Below are 17,295 nucleotides of genomic sequence, written 5' to 3'. Positions count from 1 at the left end.
GTTATTGATGAGCATGATTATGAGGAGCAGGAAGAGTTATTACAACATGGACATGGTCAGGATGATTACGTTGAAGAGGAGGATATTCAGCAGCAGCATGACTGTAGTCAAGAAGAACATGAAGCTGAAGGTGAAGATGAAGATGAAGATGAAGATGAAGCTGAAGATGAAGATGGTGGATTCCCAGGAGGTCCACATGACACCTCCTTACTTACTCACTATACCCAGCATTGTTGCATTTGCCATATGGCAAGGCCGAGTTAGTCATCAACCTAAATTTTAATTGTTTAATAAATGTTACATTTTTTTATATAATTATGTTTTTATTTAGGATCGAAGGGGGATAAAAGGTTGTCACCCATAGCAAAAAATTGAAGCATTTTACTTAAATAATTTTTTTTGGTTATCTTAATTTCAGGGGGGTATGTGTCCAAAACAAGTCACTTACCACGTCAGAATCATCCAAACATCTACTTCTCTGGATGTATTTGTCTCTATCTAACAACATCATCAACTACTGCATTTCAGTTCTAGACCCTCTCAAAGATCGTTTGTATGTGTACCTCGCATTATATATTTGCTTTATCGTGGTCACGTTATCTTCATTATGTTCTTTCAGAGTCAAAAGAATATTTGACGGCTTTACTTGACTATTAGTCATGTCCACAAGAATTGATTGTTCAGCAACATTTAACCTACCCGCGAAAGGATGACCGACCAAAGTCTATGCTAATTCATGGTTGTGATAGCCACACATAACCTTTAACACCCAACCATCTCCTTTAGGTTTACCCCTCAACCTAAACAGACACTCACATTTTCTTGTGCCAGAGAAACTAGGTTGAACATCTGGCTTATACTTCCTATACTTCCCGCTGCTTTCACAGCCTAACAAAATAAATGTCTTTCTACCAGCTTCACCAGTTGTTGTGTCAGATCTTATAATGACGACAACAAATCCAAGATCAAATGCAATTTTTCGAACCCATTCAATTAAATCGGCGTGTGCAGTGGAAAATTGATCTGTGTAATCACCCTCACCCACTTCTTTTAAAGAATAAGAAAACTCCGATATAAAATCAGAATTTATTTCAGAATCCAAATATGGATACTTATCCATATGATATAATTAAATATGACCTACAATAAATATTACAATTTAAAGATTTATTAAATTACAAATAAAAAATTCAAAAACACTTTTAAAATTAAAATGAAACTATAAAAAAGTTCTTTAACCTAATGTTAATGAAAGCTTATATTTTTAGAACTACAAATTATGCCCCGAACTAGATACAATATCTTTCTCTCGTAAGTGGACCTTAAGTTGCTGGATAAGGCAAGATAATAATATTGAGTTGTTGGATAAGCTAAGAGAATAATATTGAGTCAACATAATAATATTGAGTTGTTGGATAAGGCAAGAGAATAATATTGAGTCTAGTGGGATCTTAACTTTCATATTCATCTTTTCAACATAAAAATGAACTAACCTAAATATTATTAAAGAGGTTTTTCCAATTCATTCTTTCACTAATAATACACTGCCTAATGACTAAGCATAATCCATGAACAAGAAATTTAAAATAAAAAATCATAACATAAAACAAGAAATTTAAAATAAAAAATAATACCATAATACAAAAAAAATGAAAGAAAAAAAGCATGCAGGAATATAATAAAAAAACATGAAAGAAAAAAAAGCATGAAATAAAGAAAAAAAGAAATAAAGAAAAAAAAAGCATGCTAACAAACGCACTTCAAAGTGCGGCTAAAAAATATAAAACGCACTTCGAAGTGCGACAACTAGTTTCCGCACCTCGAAGTGCGGTTAGGAGATTCCGCGAAACGTACCTCTCTTCTTTCTCTCGCCGAACAATGTCACAGCAGCACCACCACCACCAGATCTCCCAACACACCCAACACTACCAGGGAAGGAATGATAACTACCAACTCAATACACTAAAAGAGTGAAAAAATAACAAACAATGCTTGCTATGCTACAGTGAAAACGAAGAAGACGGCTGCACCTTAGGGTTTATACCCAAAACAAAATTTAGTTGTTGGTAGTTACGAAAATGGTTGGTGGTTAAGAAACATTAATTCATTAATTAAGTTTTGACTTTTTATTAAATGAAGGGTAAAAAAGTAAAATTGGGGGTGGAGGATGAAGGGAGTGAGGTGCAGGAAGAATGACTCTTATTGTTTTGGTCACAAGTCAGGTTTCTACAGTTCGATCATAGGATGACTTCTACTTATAGGGTGTTGCTCCCTCCACCACCTCAAGTGTTTTTGCACCTCCACACTATTTTTTTTATTCCAAAAATACTCTATACATCTTCACTATTTTCTTTTATTCTAAAAATACTCTACATCTCCTCACTATTTTATTTTATTCCAAAAATACCCTACACCTCTCCATTATATTCAACAATATTTCTCTTTCTCTCTCCACATTAATGGAGCATTCACATTGCTTATATTTAAACTTGTGATATATTGCAAAATTTTATTTATAATTTCCCTTAAATAATTTTGATTCAATCTTATTTCCACTGTTCAATATATTTTTTTTCTTCAAATTACTTAATAAATAGTAAAATTTTGTTCTAAATTTCTAGACAAATATTTATATATATGTGTGTTTTTTTTACATTTAATATCTATAAGTTAATTTACCTGACTACAAGTTAATTTATCATACTTTAGTGATATGTTATTCTTTAGTTTGACATAATCTACATTAAAGTAAATGGGTCACTGATTCATTCTAATCTCTTAAGATGAGAACCCACAAATTCATAATTACTATATAAATAATACAATTATTAAGGTTTATAAGGTAAATGATCTATGTTTACATTTTACCGTATTAATTGTTATGTGAAGCATCCTACTGAATTGGATGTAAGAATGTATTTTCGAACTATACTATCATCTATTCATGAAAGGCAAAAAAAAAAAAAAACTGTTTGAAACATAAAAATGGAGAAAATTCATGAAACTCACCTTTTCCGAAATATACACGATTCTGAAAAACAATTATAATAAAAGAAACTAATTAAAAATGTTATTGTTATAAATATAAATAATTATTTTTTATAATTATAACATATACGATGATTTTAATTTAAATGTCGTTAAATAAAAATATTAATTTTATAAAAAGGTAATTAAAGTATAAAATTGATAAAGTAATTATTTTAATTTTAAAAAAATAATTATTTAAAAATACAAAATGAAAAATAAATATGTATATCAAAATGAAAAACTTCTATAAAGAGATAGATAATTACTGTATATTTCCACGTTTTTTTCTTGTCAAAAGTAAAAAAGTTATTGTTATCAAACTCAAACTAATTATCACTCCCACATTTTACATGTTTTTGTTAAATTTACAGTTTTGTTTTCGTACATTTACATTTGACATGGTTGTTTAAAATTTTGGTCACGGGTTAAAATAACTGCATTTAACTGACTTTATTTATAGTCTTTTACTTTTGCTACTTACCATTAGTTATTTATATTTTCATTTCAGTTTAAATAATCTCTTTAGCATGAAAATAATGTCTTTAAGGGTGAGATATCCCGAAATTCAATTAGCTTTGTTTATGGTAGCTTGGTTAATTTATTGTCAGTTTTACTTAAAAGCTGGACCAAATACTTATAAATAAAAAAATGACAAATTCAAAATAACTCATTTTAAAGAAAAACATCATAAAAATGAAATTTAAAATAATTTAACTCAACCACACTTTTAGAAATTTTCTTAAACAGTCATTATTCGATTTATCATAAAATACTTTTTGAAATGCATTTTGTAAGGAATTATTTTATTTCTTACTTTACTGGGTGCATATAATTCAACGTTGGAAAAAGAAAAATACATGTCACATTATATGATACATTTAATGATGATACGTATAATATATTAATTAAGTGTATATATGTTTCGACTTGTGTGATTCTTATTACCCTTGAATATTTTTTTAGTCTAAGGGCGTCTTGATTTTATCGTGACTTTTTTCCTTTGTTTTTGCTTCTGTCAATCTGACTTTTCCACGAAAAATGACAATTAAATAGTAAAATTGTGGTATATTTTTTCAATGATTTCCTCGTAATAAATTCCTATAATAACTTAAAATATTATTTTTTAAAAATGAAAAATATAATACATAGAGTTACATGAGAAATTTCATTATCAACCTTAAAACCTTGACACTAAACCTAGTTTAACGATGTCATGTAGTCTATAGTGAAGCGACTACAGTGAGATAAAAAAGAAAGCTTTGTCATTGTTGTTCCTACTCAATTGGAGGACTTGTTTTCTTCACACTACAGTAGTGCATTCAATGATACCATCTCTTTGTTAACTTCACATTTAAAATTTATAGCTAATTATTAAATAGTTTTCCCTGTTTGGTTCTGAAAAGGAAAACAGGAGAGACGAAAATAGAAACAAATAAATTAAGAAAAGAGAAATACATAAAAATAAATAAAATTATCAGTTAAACGGTAAAGTATGAATAATTAAAAAATAAATAGTTTGTTAATTGGAGATTTGACACGAGATAGATTATTTGAATCGCATAACACCGATTATAATCATATCACCTTTTTTATTTCTTAATTTGTTACTCTATTCCAACCATTGAGATCCCTTCCATCACCATGTTTATACAGCAATAAATTGATACTTTTAATTAAAAAATAAAATCTGGTTTATAAATAAGTTGAATAAAAAAAAATTGATATCTTTACACTTATCTTGAAATCTTTAAGAAATTATTTATTATATAATGTAATATTAAGCTAAAAGAGTGATAAGATATTGTTTAAAGGAAGAAAAGAAGGATTTGAATGATGTGTAATAAGGGTAGGAGGGGAAGGGAATAATGTGAAAGAAAAGAGAAAATGGCATTGGCATTGGCATGGTGCCAGATGTGAGTAGGTGGGGTCAGGGGGAAGAAAAGAGAGGAGAAAGAGCAGAAAAGAGTGAGAGGGCACAGTGGCCACACCCTCCTACACGACCCAACCCTTTCTTTTAACTAAGAACCAACGACCAACCAAGAATAACCTTCCTCCTTCTTCACCGCCACACAATATCCTCACCCCCTCTCTCGTTTATTATTATTATTATTATTTTTTTTTATTATTATTCTCTTTTATTATAAATTATATATAAACCTATCCTCCCCTCACTCTTCATCTTTTCTTCCAATACCTCCGCCACCCCTTTCCTTCTCTCTCTCTTTCCTTCTCTCTCTCTTATACGCACACACGCCACACCAACGCAACACTCACACCACACTGTCTCCATTTCATGACTTTTATCACCCAAACCCCAAGATGCTGAACGACGACTGGGTGAGAGCGGCCATGACGGACGAAACCGTCGTCGTCGAAGTTCTCCTACGACTCAAGCAAACCGTTTCCACCAAATCTCACCACCACCGCGCCCCTCTCTCCTGGGCGGTCAAACAGCCCCGCTCAAGATCAAGGCTCACCGCTGCCGTCTCTCGCTGCGACGCCGCCGTTTCAACCAGATGCAGTCCCACCACGCCGCTCTCTTGGAGCAGCGGTGCCTCCCCATCCGCCACCGCCGACGGTTACGAAGACTCCGGCCGCCAACACCATGCCGCCAGATCCAAGGTTATCTTTCTTTCTCTCTATTCCTCCCCCTCTCTCTCCGTTTCTTCTGATCTCTCCTGTGTGCTCGGAGTTCCGTTGTTTCACCGAAACACCGTTACGACTGCGCGGGCGCGTAACTTACTCCGCCTCCGTGGTAGTTATCGGCGGTTCAGATGGCTTAGCGTGCCTCACGAAACATTCTTTTCTTCTGCATGACGTTTTCTTCGGGTCTGACAATTTTGCCCTTAATCTCCTTATTCACAGGCCAAAGGCCAGTGGTGTTTTTTTAAGCTTTAACTGTTTTCCTTTTTTTTCTTTTTCCAATCGCGCATCGTTTTCGATTTTCCGCTGACATCAGACGCTGACGGCAAATCTGTCAATTTTTCTGTTTCTATTTTTCTTTAAATCTTATTATAATTATTATCCTCCGCGCACTTGTGTTCGTCACTTGTCGTTACGGAGGATGATTTTTCCGTTCTTATTTTGGTTTTAATTATCTTTGGGGTTCCTTCGGTGTTCATGATGATATTGTTGTGACGGAAATGTCTGGGGATGTTCGTGGGGGCACTAGGTCAGTACTGGAACAAAGACTCAGCGTTTTGTTCTAGCCTGTTTTTGTTTGGGGTGCCTCCTGTCATTCTATGTTCTCCATTGATTGACGAAAACGCCCTTCCAGGTGCAACTGATATTCCGCCGGTACCCTTTTTTACTTTTGACGAGGTGAAAAAACAAAATCAATAATTTGGCCACTCACACCCGTTTTCCGGGTGGGCGTAACCGAGACGAGAACACATCCTTTTTAATATTTATTATTACATATACAAAAGTCGTTAAAAAATAGCAGTGGAAAGCGTGGGTATTTTGGTCAATGTAAATTCGGGGTTGTGGACCCCATGATTTAGATGGGGATGGGTACGGTTCAGAAAAGACCGAACCGAATGTGGACTGTGGAAGGTTTTTGCTTGGCTATGTCATGGATAGATGACGGGCCTGCGATTCGTTGAAGTTAGTGTCATGAGTTCTGTAAGCTCCTGAGTTAGCTGCATCGCTTCTGCTTCTGCCGGTGGCCCCTGAGCTGAAGTGGAAAATTCACTTTCACCCGTGTCTTTATTACAAGTACCGCTTGTATTTATTTATATAATAATTAAAATAATGGTAATTAATTATCCTTTAGGCGTTGATAATGGAGAATTTAGGTATATTATTAGGAACGTGGGATAGAGAGGGAGAGAGACGTTGGTGTGGATGTGAAGGGTTTCTCGTGTTGGGGGGGGAGTGTGTTGAAATGAGATGTGATAGAGAGGGAGAACACCGCGACACAGTGCCATTATGAGGTGGATGGGGTTTCAGCATCACGGGGGTGATGGTAGTTAAAGTTGGTGTCTTAAATGGGAAATTAAAATCCTATACATTAGGATTCGGTTGGGTGGGAAATGGGAAGACACGCAGCATTTCCGCCCCCTTGGCCCACTTCACTCCAGGGCGTGCACCATGCCCTGCACCCCTTATTACCCTTTGCAAAAACAAAATTACAACTTAATTTCAATTCATGTCGCCTGCGTGCCTACGCTTATTTGTCTCAGAATCAGTTTTTGTGCGATTATAATAAATTAAAGGTTTAATTGCTTCCTTTGTCCCCAGTTTGGTTGAATTGTGTCAAATTCATCCTCATTTTTTAAAAAGTTTCATTGTCGTCCTGACGTGGTATAAAAGTGTCAATTGAATCCAAACATAGAAAAAATTTGTGTCAAAGTAGTCATTTTTCCTATATCTCTGTGTCTTCCTTTCATATGTCACTTCTCTGGAGCTATGAAAAGCCTTAAATTGGATAAGGTAAAATGAATATCTGTACTTGATTGTATGAAAGGAAGACACAGAGATATAGAAAAAATGACTACTTTGACACAAATTTTTTCTATGTTTGGATTCAATTGACACTTTTACACCACGTGAGGACGACAATGAAACTTTTACACCACGTGAGGACGACAATGAAACTTTTTTAAAAATGAGGATGAATTTGACACAATTCAACTAAACTGAGACAAAGAAAACAATTAAACCTAAATTAAATAAATCATGGCAAGTTGGGCTTTGATCACCAACAATCTTGAATGGGCTATATGGGTGGGCCCCAGGTTAAATGGCCTGAGACGTGTCCCATTGCACGAACAGATGGCAGCGATGATTGATGGAGCCGAGCGACTTCTTCATTTAAATAATTTCGTATAAATTATTAATATTTCTTATCATAAATACTAAAGATCTAGCTCCCTCTCAGGCGACGACCATTCTAAGCTAATACGTCTTCATTTCAGCTTGATCCAACGTCAATGTCTTCTCGATCATCTCATTCTACCCTTTTCTCCGCCTCTTATGCTGAGATACTCGGTCTGATTGAAGATACTTGAATCTTTTATTTTTATGTTTACATTCTGTTGTTGCTTATCCATATGGCTTTGCTACAGATGAGTGTTTCTGTTTTCCTTTAAACCAAGAGCTCCCTTTTCCCCCTTATTTTCGGCCATGATTTTATCGAATGTTATTCATGTCACTATTTTTCTAATCCTTCGTGATCTCGCCAATTTTCAGGCCACTGCCACAAGTGGATACACTGGCAACTCAGCTTCAACCAAGAGGTGCAGAAGAAAAAAGGTAAGATTGAACTTTTTTATCTTAGTAATTGCTGCCTTCATTCTCTTTCTCCGAAAGATTTCAAAGAGCGTATATTCGTGGTAAATGATTTCTGTGTTGAGAAGCCGTTGGCATGGCCTTTCTTTAGCTCTTCATGTACTTCATACGAATATGCTTATCTCTTTTTTTTACTCGTTTTTCAGACCTTTGCTGAACTAAAGGAAGAGGAAAGCTCCCTGCTAAAGGAAAGGATATATTTGAAAAAGGTATCTCCCTGGACTTCGCACATATTTTCAAGAACTATAAATTTATTTTAGTTTGGCACACATTAACTTGGGACTAAATGATTCTTGAATATTGACATCACTCTTGCTTTGCAGGAAATTGCAACGATAAATGCAAATTTTGAGGCAGAGAGAGCTAAAAATGAGAGTTTGAAGAGGATGAAGGTGTGTTCAAATGCCCTCTCTGCTTTTTAATGTTTATAGTGAATCGACCTTACATTGGATTAAAGCTTAACCTTACATTTTTTGAATTTTTAGCTCGATATCGGATCAAAATCTCAGAAGAATCCAAGTTCAACGTCTGTTGAACCACAGTGTACTGTTGCTGGTCAACCCCATCAGAGAATAGTGTCTCCGGTGGCCCTCATACGTACCGCTCAAGACGATACTCGTTCACAAGCATCAGAATCGAGGCCAAACGAGATAGAATCAACCGGGGAAAGGTTTTTCTTGATACCGGATCTAAATATGACGCCATCGGATGATGTTTCTTGCACTGACGCTCTATGTTGAATGAGTTGAGACCTTTTTTTGCTTTCATAGTTCAGAGCGCATAACTCTTGAAAACAGTTGCGCTGTTTGTGTTTGGGGAAACAAACCTGAAAAAATGTACAGGCCATCCAATAGAAAACCAGTGGACAACATGATGCGCCAGAGACGTTTCTCGGTGTGACTACCAGTTCTTATGAATTTGGTAGTCCTCTCTATGGGAAAATTTTCTTTGGTACTCGTAGGCAATTAGGCTGTAGAGTAGAGACATGCTAAGGTTGCAGGTTCCGCCTATTCCGAAATTTCTTATAAAGCTTTCGGAATTCTTCAATCTTGTAAGATGTACCATTCTTTTGTAGGTTAAATAACTTGGATTCCCCCTTTAGAAGGTATCTAAAATTAATCCACAATTCTATATTTTTATTCATCAGTTCTATTGGTTGCTCCTTCATTTCTTTTATAAAAATTCATGTGCCACCTCTTGGATATAGTGTAGGATGTTTCTTTTTTTATAATGTGCTAGTGAAATTCATGCCTCTCCTGGAATTTGAAGGGACAGAGATAATAGATCGGTTCACTTGATGTGGTTTTTCTGTAGGATTATTCGTCACTGCCATGGTGTGCTTATCTCACTGGTGGCTGATGAACACAAGATCCTGGCGCTGTGTATTATTATTCTATTTGATAAACGACACGCCCAAACTCTTTTACTTTATTAAAGATCTAACCTCGTAAATTTCAGCACAGTGCAATAGAGTACTTTTACTAGTGGTCCCTTACTTTTACTTTGTATACAGTACAGGGAACTGTTAACCATGGTTGTTTCTGAGGTTAGATCTTTTACATACTTTTAACCACGCTTAAGTTCATAATCTCCCTATGTTTTTTTATTTTAATTGGGCAATGAAATAAATAGGAAAGGATTACGGGCTCTGCTTGTTAATCTTTTTTTTTTATCTTTTCAATTTTTAGTGAAAAATAGAAAATGTTACCGAGAACATGTTTTTTCATCTTTCGAGATTACTGTGAAGAAAAAAGTATGTCCAAAACAATAAAACCAAGTCGTTTTCGACGTTATGTGTTAATCATAATGAAGGCATGTCTAGTTTCAATTACAAATTTTGTGAGATCAATCATTGCATAACTATTTTCATTATGATTTTAGTAGCGATTGAAATATCCATCAAGTTTAGTGATATATATTTTAAAAATTGGAGGCCCACAATGTATCTTTTTTAGAAATATCATCAAGTTTAGTGGCATTATCACTATCTTTTACCAGTGCCATGGCATGACGTGGTATATCAAAAGTTTAGAATGCGATACATACGGCGTATAATATGTAATCTGGTATTAACAATTTTAACCCTGCAACCTATAAACAATATTTTAGATATTTGCATTTTAGTTCAAGTATAAAAGTAAGCATTTAGGGTTTATTTGTAAATTATTTTGAGATTTGGAAAGCTAAAGTTCTCCCTCGGGGTTTTCTTCGGTGGTTGTGACTGTATAAAATGCAAGACATTATGAAATTTAATTTTTCTGATAGAAGATAAGTTTTCTAATTGATTAGTATTCTGTTTGTTTTTGCTTGATGATCTTGGTAAAGTAGTAGTGTTTATACTGACTAAAGATGTTCATCATAATCATTTCCTAGAATTAGAATATTATAATGTAACGATGTTATTCTTTTCTTTTGTTAAGCTTTGGAAGTGCAGTAAAAGCGGCTTACCCAAGTCGGTCTGCCACATTAATTCAGTTTACTTATTATTGAATTAAAAAATTCAAACCAATACTGATTTAATGTCACACAGATGGTCTCGCTTCACTTAATTATATATATTTAATTAAAAATAATAATAACTTTTTAAAATGAAAACTGAATAAAATTCAATTTAAATACAATTTAAATTTTATATATAATTTAAAATAAAAGTGTACAATATAATCCAAAATCATTTTAAATTTTAAGTACAATTCAAAAGTAAAAAATATAAAACAAATTATTATTTAACATTTGTTACTTATTTATCTTTAATATTATAGTCTGGAGGATAAATCTGAAACATTTTATATTACTTTAATGATATTTTGATTTTTTTTAATTTTTATCAATTTAAATACCTTTTTATCAATAAAATTTTATACTAATTTTCATAAATTTTACTTTTAATTCATTCACCTTTAAATCTTTTAAAAAAGATAATTAATTCACTTTCAATTTTTTTCAAATTCATTCATTCTTTTCCATATCAATCTTCTAAAGTGAATTAATTTTTAAAATTTAAAAAGTGTTGAAACAGTCCCATATTTATCATAAGGGTAAAACACAATATTATCCTTTGTGAATTGGTAAATAAAATGTAAGAGCATTACCCTTTAATAATGGAGGTTTTGAAGAATTTGGTTGAAGGAAGGAAATCAAAAGTATGTGAGCATAAATGAGTTAAAAGAAAGGGTGAGAAAGGGGTAAAGCAGGTGGTGTTAAAACAACACACAGGAATTGTTTTTGCCGTTTTCAACAACCTCGTTCATTACATAGTTTTTATGGGTCCCCACCAACTACAAACCCACAAAAGCTACCGCCAAATTCAGAAAGGATCCATAACATGGTACTTACCTCCAAGCAATTTCCAGGAAAGAAGGATTTAAGCCTCTACTTTTATATAACAAATAAAAACAACACTTTTGGCTCATCTTCTTGCATAAACATCAAAATCCAAAATCTTGGAAGCTGCTTCTATTCTTTGCTGCTATGGACAATCCTCAAATATCTCATCGTTTAAGGACATCTTTGAATTAATTTCTTTTAAAAATATTTCGAAATAAATTAGAATTATTTTTTCTTCTAATAACAGTATCATTACACTAAATTGAATCAAACTAGTTATATTTGCTTATATTTAAAATTAGAGATTAAGAAGTTGATGTGGTGTTTGGTTGGTTAACTCTGATGTTTTCAACCAGTGGGTTTTTGAGAAAAAAATTGTTGGTGAGTTTTGGTGTTATCTCTCCTTCTTTCTCCCATTTAAAGAAATTGAGTTTGCCTAAGACGCTTCCATTTCTGAAGTTCAAGACAAGCTTTATGTAAAACTCAATCAACCAAAAATATCCAATTTATAACAAATTTAAAATTTAATCAAGTCTTAAATTTAAAGTTCGGTTATTTTGATTTGATTTAATCCTTAAAAAATGTAAAACATTACTTTATGAACTCTGATATTATTGGACTGTCATGGTTACATGGACTGTGAATTTGTGATGGGCAACAACATTGCCCAAATCATAAAAGTAATGGAGCATCATACTCAAATTAATATTATTCATAATATGTTTTAGATAGTAGTGTTTTATAGGAATATATTATATTTTTTATATTTATTAATATAATTGAGCGTGTTAAACCATATGAATTAGATAGCAATTTGCTCCTTCAAATTCATATGATTTCGATTAACTTGACCTTAAAAAAAAACAAAAAAAAAACAGTAATGCACTTTATAATGGACTAAACTCGTTTCCCGAAATGGGCCACAGCCCAGTTGATAGATTGCACCAAATAACGTAAGCTCTAAGGATGATTCTTCCTCAACCTCCACCTTTTTCTTTTCTGCACTCCCATAAAAATATACTCTCCAAATTATCCTTCATTAAAAATATAACAAAAATCCCTACACGTCCTTATTTTTAATATTTTTATTTAATTGAATGTTCCAAAAAATATTTCTAGAAATTAAAACTATATTCCGAAATACTCAATTCAAAATATAAAAAAGAAATTTTGAGAAGGTATTTTCAGATTCAAAGTTACTTTTCCAAACACTTGTTCTAGAAACTTTTTAATACTATAAACAACTCAATTTAGAATATAAACAAATTTCCAAAACGAAAATTCTAGAAGTCACTTTCCTGTATGGAAATACATTCTAGATTTAAAAATGACTTTCAAAACACCTATTTTGAAAACTATTGTTATATTTCGAAATGATTTGAGTCAATGTATTTTCGAATTCAACTTCTAGAACAATCATTTCATAACATAAAAGTTATTTTTAGATTTAGAATTATCTTTCGGAACATTCATTCTCAAGAGTATATAACATAAATTTTTGTTGGAATAGTGTATCACGTTCATGTTATTACCAAATTTTTACTGATTTTCAAACGGTACGAATGAGAATATAATCAACAAAAAGGGCACTCAAGATGAAGAAAGGTGAGGGTTTATGTGCTACTATATGGAAGAAAACAAAGGAAAAATGGTGATTTGGAGATGGAAGAAGAAAACTAAGAATACTTAGGATTTTTAATATTATTTAATCAAAGGGTGGAATGGAGATTAAAATTTATTAAGGTGCAAGAAAACAAAATGGAGTACAAGAAGTAAGCATTAATTATTTATTAACCTAACAAAGAGAACACTTTTTTTCTGCATCCCCAATATTGCTTTGTTCACCCCTCTAATTTTCAAAACAGCCTTTATACCCTTCATAAAAGTGACTTTTAGATTTCTTAATTTAAAAATTTTTCAGAACCAACTTTCTAAATTTTCTGGAATATGAATTTTTGAAATAAGATTTGTTTGAACCAGATTTTTGAAAGAGGGATTTTGGTACTGTGAGAAAAAAAAAATTATAATATTTTATTATTAGTATGAAGGTGTATTTAGTAATGGTGGGGTGTAGGAAATAAAATCAGAGGAATCAATAGTCAACGAAGTATATTACAAGTGTAGAAGCCCATCTCAAGAAAAGAAAATTGTTCTATGTAGTTTAAATTAAGTATATACTAAATTTCAAAGTCTGAATCATCATTACTTCAAAGAAACCTGTTATGATTACTGCAATTTATTGGAAAATGCATCAAGCTCTTTTAAATCATATCGAATTTTTCTTCCCATCTTATGATGTGATATGCCAAATAACATCATCTAATCCCTACATTTATCATCATCTACCTTTCTATATCAATATTATAAAAAATAATAAAATGGAGTAATTATTTTTAAAATAAAATATTGTTGATACCCCAAGTAATCTCGATTTAATTTTAATCACTCTTTATTCTTAAATACCGAAATGTATACTCGATATCAAGTTCCTTAGTAATTATTGGACTCTATTTTCATCACTTGAAAGAAACTCTTTTTTGTAATAATAACTAATACAATTATGTTATGTGCCGACATAAATCATTAAAAATATATAATTCTCCTAGATTCTTCTAACCTTCTCATCATTATGCTCGGTCGTTTATGAAGACAATTAATTGATTTCTTATTGGGTCAAACTTCTTTAAAATTAACCTATTTTAAAAAGGGTTTAGTCCAACAATAATTCAATAGATGAATTTACTAAATATTTTTATCCAATTCACTAAATTTTCAATCTTCACCTAACTTGGCCATTTACACTATTGATCTTGTATTATTGTTTTGATGGGCTGGATTAGTGGACATGGGCCTTGTTTGGTTGGATGAATGATGATGATGTTGTTTTAATGAGATGTGATATTAAAATAAGGAGAGGGAGGGTGATGGTGGGGCAAATGGGAGTATAGAAAATGAGTTAAATTTTATTTGTAGAATGGTTGGGAGAAAGGAAACAAGGGCATGTAACTAAAATGGAAGAAAGAAAGTGACCCAAAAGAATATAGAAAATATGGTACTTTGGCACACTTTTGAAAGTGATTGCATGTCCAATTCACCCTACAAATGCATACTTACCAATTAGTATACCACAAAAAAACCTTAAGTATAACTGTTTCCTCTCAACCATCCCTTTTCCTCCTATTCTAGTTCCTTATACAAATAAGGAATATCACCACCATTCTCACATTCACCTTTCTCTTTCTTTAACTTATTTTTTATTCGTTTCATAAACTATACTTTATTATATCATCTCACCTACCTACTCCCCTTTTGCCACATCACCCTTTTCACATTCACCACTTACCCATTTCACATAAACATCATCAAAACCTCATACATTATATTATTACTTTCTTAGTTAGACACTAATGAAAAAAAAAACCCATTAATAATAAACAGTTTTTGGTCAAAAGTACGAAAGATGATCATGACAAGCCTATGTTCTTCTAGGATCTGAATAGTCAAATTTAGAGAGAAAAAGGGAATATAGTTAATTTTTTTTTTCCTTTTTGAAGGGGCGAGAATCTGATCGATAAACAAATAGTAATTTCAAATGACAGAAACTTTCAACATCTCAACTTCCTCTCTCTCTACATATATGTTATTATTTGATGATTCTAACTTTTTCTCTGTTTCATCAATCGAGCAAACCAACTCAAAAAATAAAATAAAAACAAAGAGCAGATCGGTGTGACAAGACGTGAAAGAACACATGCAACACGAAGATCAAAACTGCTATAGTTGGAAGAAAGAAAACAAAAACAGAAATAAAATTGAAAGGAAGAAAATAAAACAGTGAATTCCATCGACCACACACATGATTATTCATTCATCTGTATGTATAGTCTGAATGCATGCTTGCTCCTATTATGAAATATAAATACTCATCTGATTCTCTTTTTTTCTTCATCTATCATGTCACCTACATTACCCGGTGGGGACACTTGGTCCCTTACCTATATTCCTACTGCTACATGCACAGCTACACCCTTATATCCTACATGTCAAAACTTATTTCTTCACAAAATGAAATTTTTAGTCATATGAATTTGTGTTGTTTGATATAATTATTAATAATATTCGGAGGAAAAGAGAAAAAGATAAGTGAAAAAGTGGTCCAGGGAAGGAAACAGTGGCTGTGAGTGGTTTTGTGGTCCTGGAGTTGAGTTGAGGAAAGCCTAATTTGGAGGCAGGTGAAGGGAGGCAAAGGAACATGATATGGTGGCAATGAAGGGGGGGCCTTTCTTATGTAAGTCACACTACCATGGAACAATATACCAATTAATTAGCTTCCAAACATTATTACCTTGTCAAATATCAATTATCATTCCATCACCTTCATTCTAAATTATTTCATATATCATCATCTCATCAATCAATTCTCCTAAGAACCTTCAACTGTCAACTGAGAAAACATTATATTTTCCTATTGCTGTAATCAATTCAAACTTCCATCATTCTTTTCTCTTTTTATTGTACACCGTATTTCAGTACAAAGAAATTATTTATCTTTATTCAACAACCCTTTTTAAAACAATGATAAATTATAACCTTCTCGATTTCACACATTATGTTAAAAAATCTCTGTCAACAACTTCATACATTATTGTTGTTATTGGAAGAAATATATATAAGTTCTGCATGACAGACTTAACAACAAACAAGTGTCACGTCTTAACAAGAGAGTGCATGAATTTTGATAACAACAATTATATAAAAAATATAATTTATAAATGAAAATATTTATCTTATGATTTCAAATGTTTATATATTAGAAATATTTATTTATTACAAGTTTTAGTTATATTAAATAAATGTCAACTTGTTAATACATGACTGAATTAAGAAAAGTTGTGTTACTCCCATCTTTTTTCTCCACATAAAACATTTGAGTCGTAATATAAAATGTGTAATTTTAATGGGAAAAATGTCATTAAAACCCAATCTTACAGTTATTCAGTTTGTATAATGTATAGATAGAGTCATGGAATATTTTTGTTTTCCTTGTATAATGTTGTGTTAGCTGATGTTAATGATGTATCATGTTGAGTGAAGAAGTTTAAGACGATGAGTGTAGTAAAATAGTGTGTTATTGTTTATTTGAAAGAGAAAAGGAAGTTACGTGAGAAAAGTAATTTTTGAATGGGCAGAAGACGTATAGATGTAGAGGATAAGGGATAGGGAGCATCTTGCGATTGGGTGTTGAATGGTTGGTGTTATGATAAAAGAACAAAATGGACGTCTCTTTTAACCCTCTCAAACACCATTATTTGGATACCACTTTTTCAGCCCAATTCAAATTCCCTCCATAGTAATGGTTCCATTCAGATAATAATATAATATATACCGTTTTGCATTGCTTAGCTTTGACCCCAACAATCATTTTCCGCGACAAAGTGCACCTTAAAAAAGCGTACACGGAAATGGGCATAAAACAAAGAACGAGGTAATGTAAAGTTTTCAAGACCAAAAATGTGGATAAATACAAGCAGAGTCATAATCTGGATAAGACCACCACTCATTCATTCATTCAATTCATCTATTTACACAATTCAAATGCTCATTTCTCCAATGTTTCCACACTTACCACAAATTTTAGGCTTCTTT

At 32.4% G+C, this 17,295-nt stretch overlaps 2 protein-coding genes across 2 annotated transcripts; one reads left to right on the top strand and one right to left on the bottom strand.

The window, feature by feature from the left end:
• Positions 1 to 724: 724 nt before the first annotated feature.
• Positions 725 to 1,120, bottom strand: LOC108330501 (uncharacterized). The gene has a single exon (XM_017564982.2). It carries the CDS (start codon positions 1,118 to 1,120, stop codon positions 725 to 727), a length of 396 nt encoding a protein of 131 aa, XP_017420471.2.
• Positions 1,121 to 5,097: 3,977 nt separating this feature from the next.
• On the top strand, positions 5,098 to 9,465 carry LOC108332175 (uncharacterized). The gene is made up of 5 exons (XM_017567349.2): positions 5,098 to 5,652; positions 8,224 to 8,286; positions 8,469 to 8,531; positions 8,646 to 8,714; positions 8,808 to 9,465. The coding sequence occupies exons 1-5, from the start codon at positions 5,350 to 5,352 to the stop codon at positions 9,060 to 9,062; spliced, it is 753 nt and encodes a 250-aa protein (XP_017422838.1). The 5' UTR covers positions 5,098 to 5,349; the 3' UTR covers positions 9,063 to 9,465.
• The last annotated feature ends 7,830 nt before the right edge of the window (positions 9,466 to 17,295 follow it).

This window comes from Vigna angularis, chromosome 4 (assembly GCF_016808095.1).
Source record: "Vigna angularis cultivar LongXiaoDou No.4 chromosome 4, ASM1680809v1, whole genome shotgun sequence".
Classification (NCBI taxonomy): domain Eukaryota; kingdom Viridiplantae; phylum Streptophyta; class Magnoliopsida; order Fabales; family Fabaceae; genus Vigna; species Vigna angularis.
The sequence above is the reverse complement of the archived record's forward strand: the minus strand, read 5'-3'. Positions and strand labels throughout refer to the sequence as shown.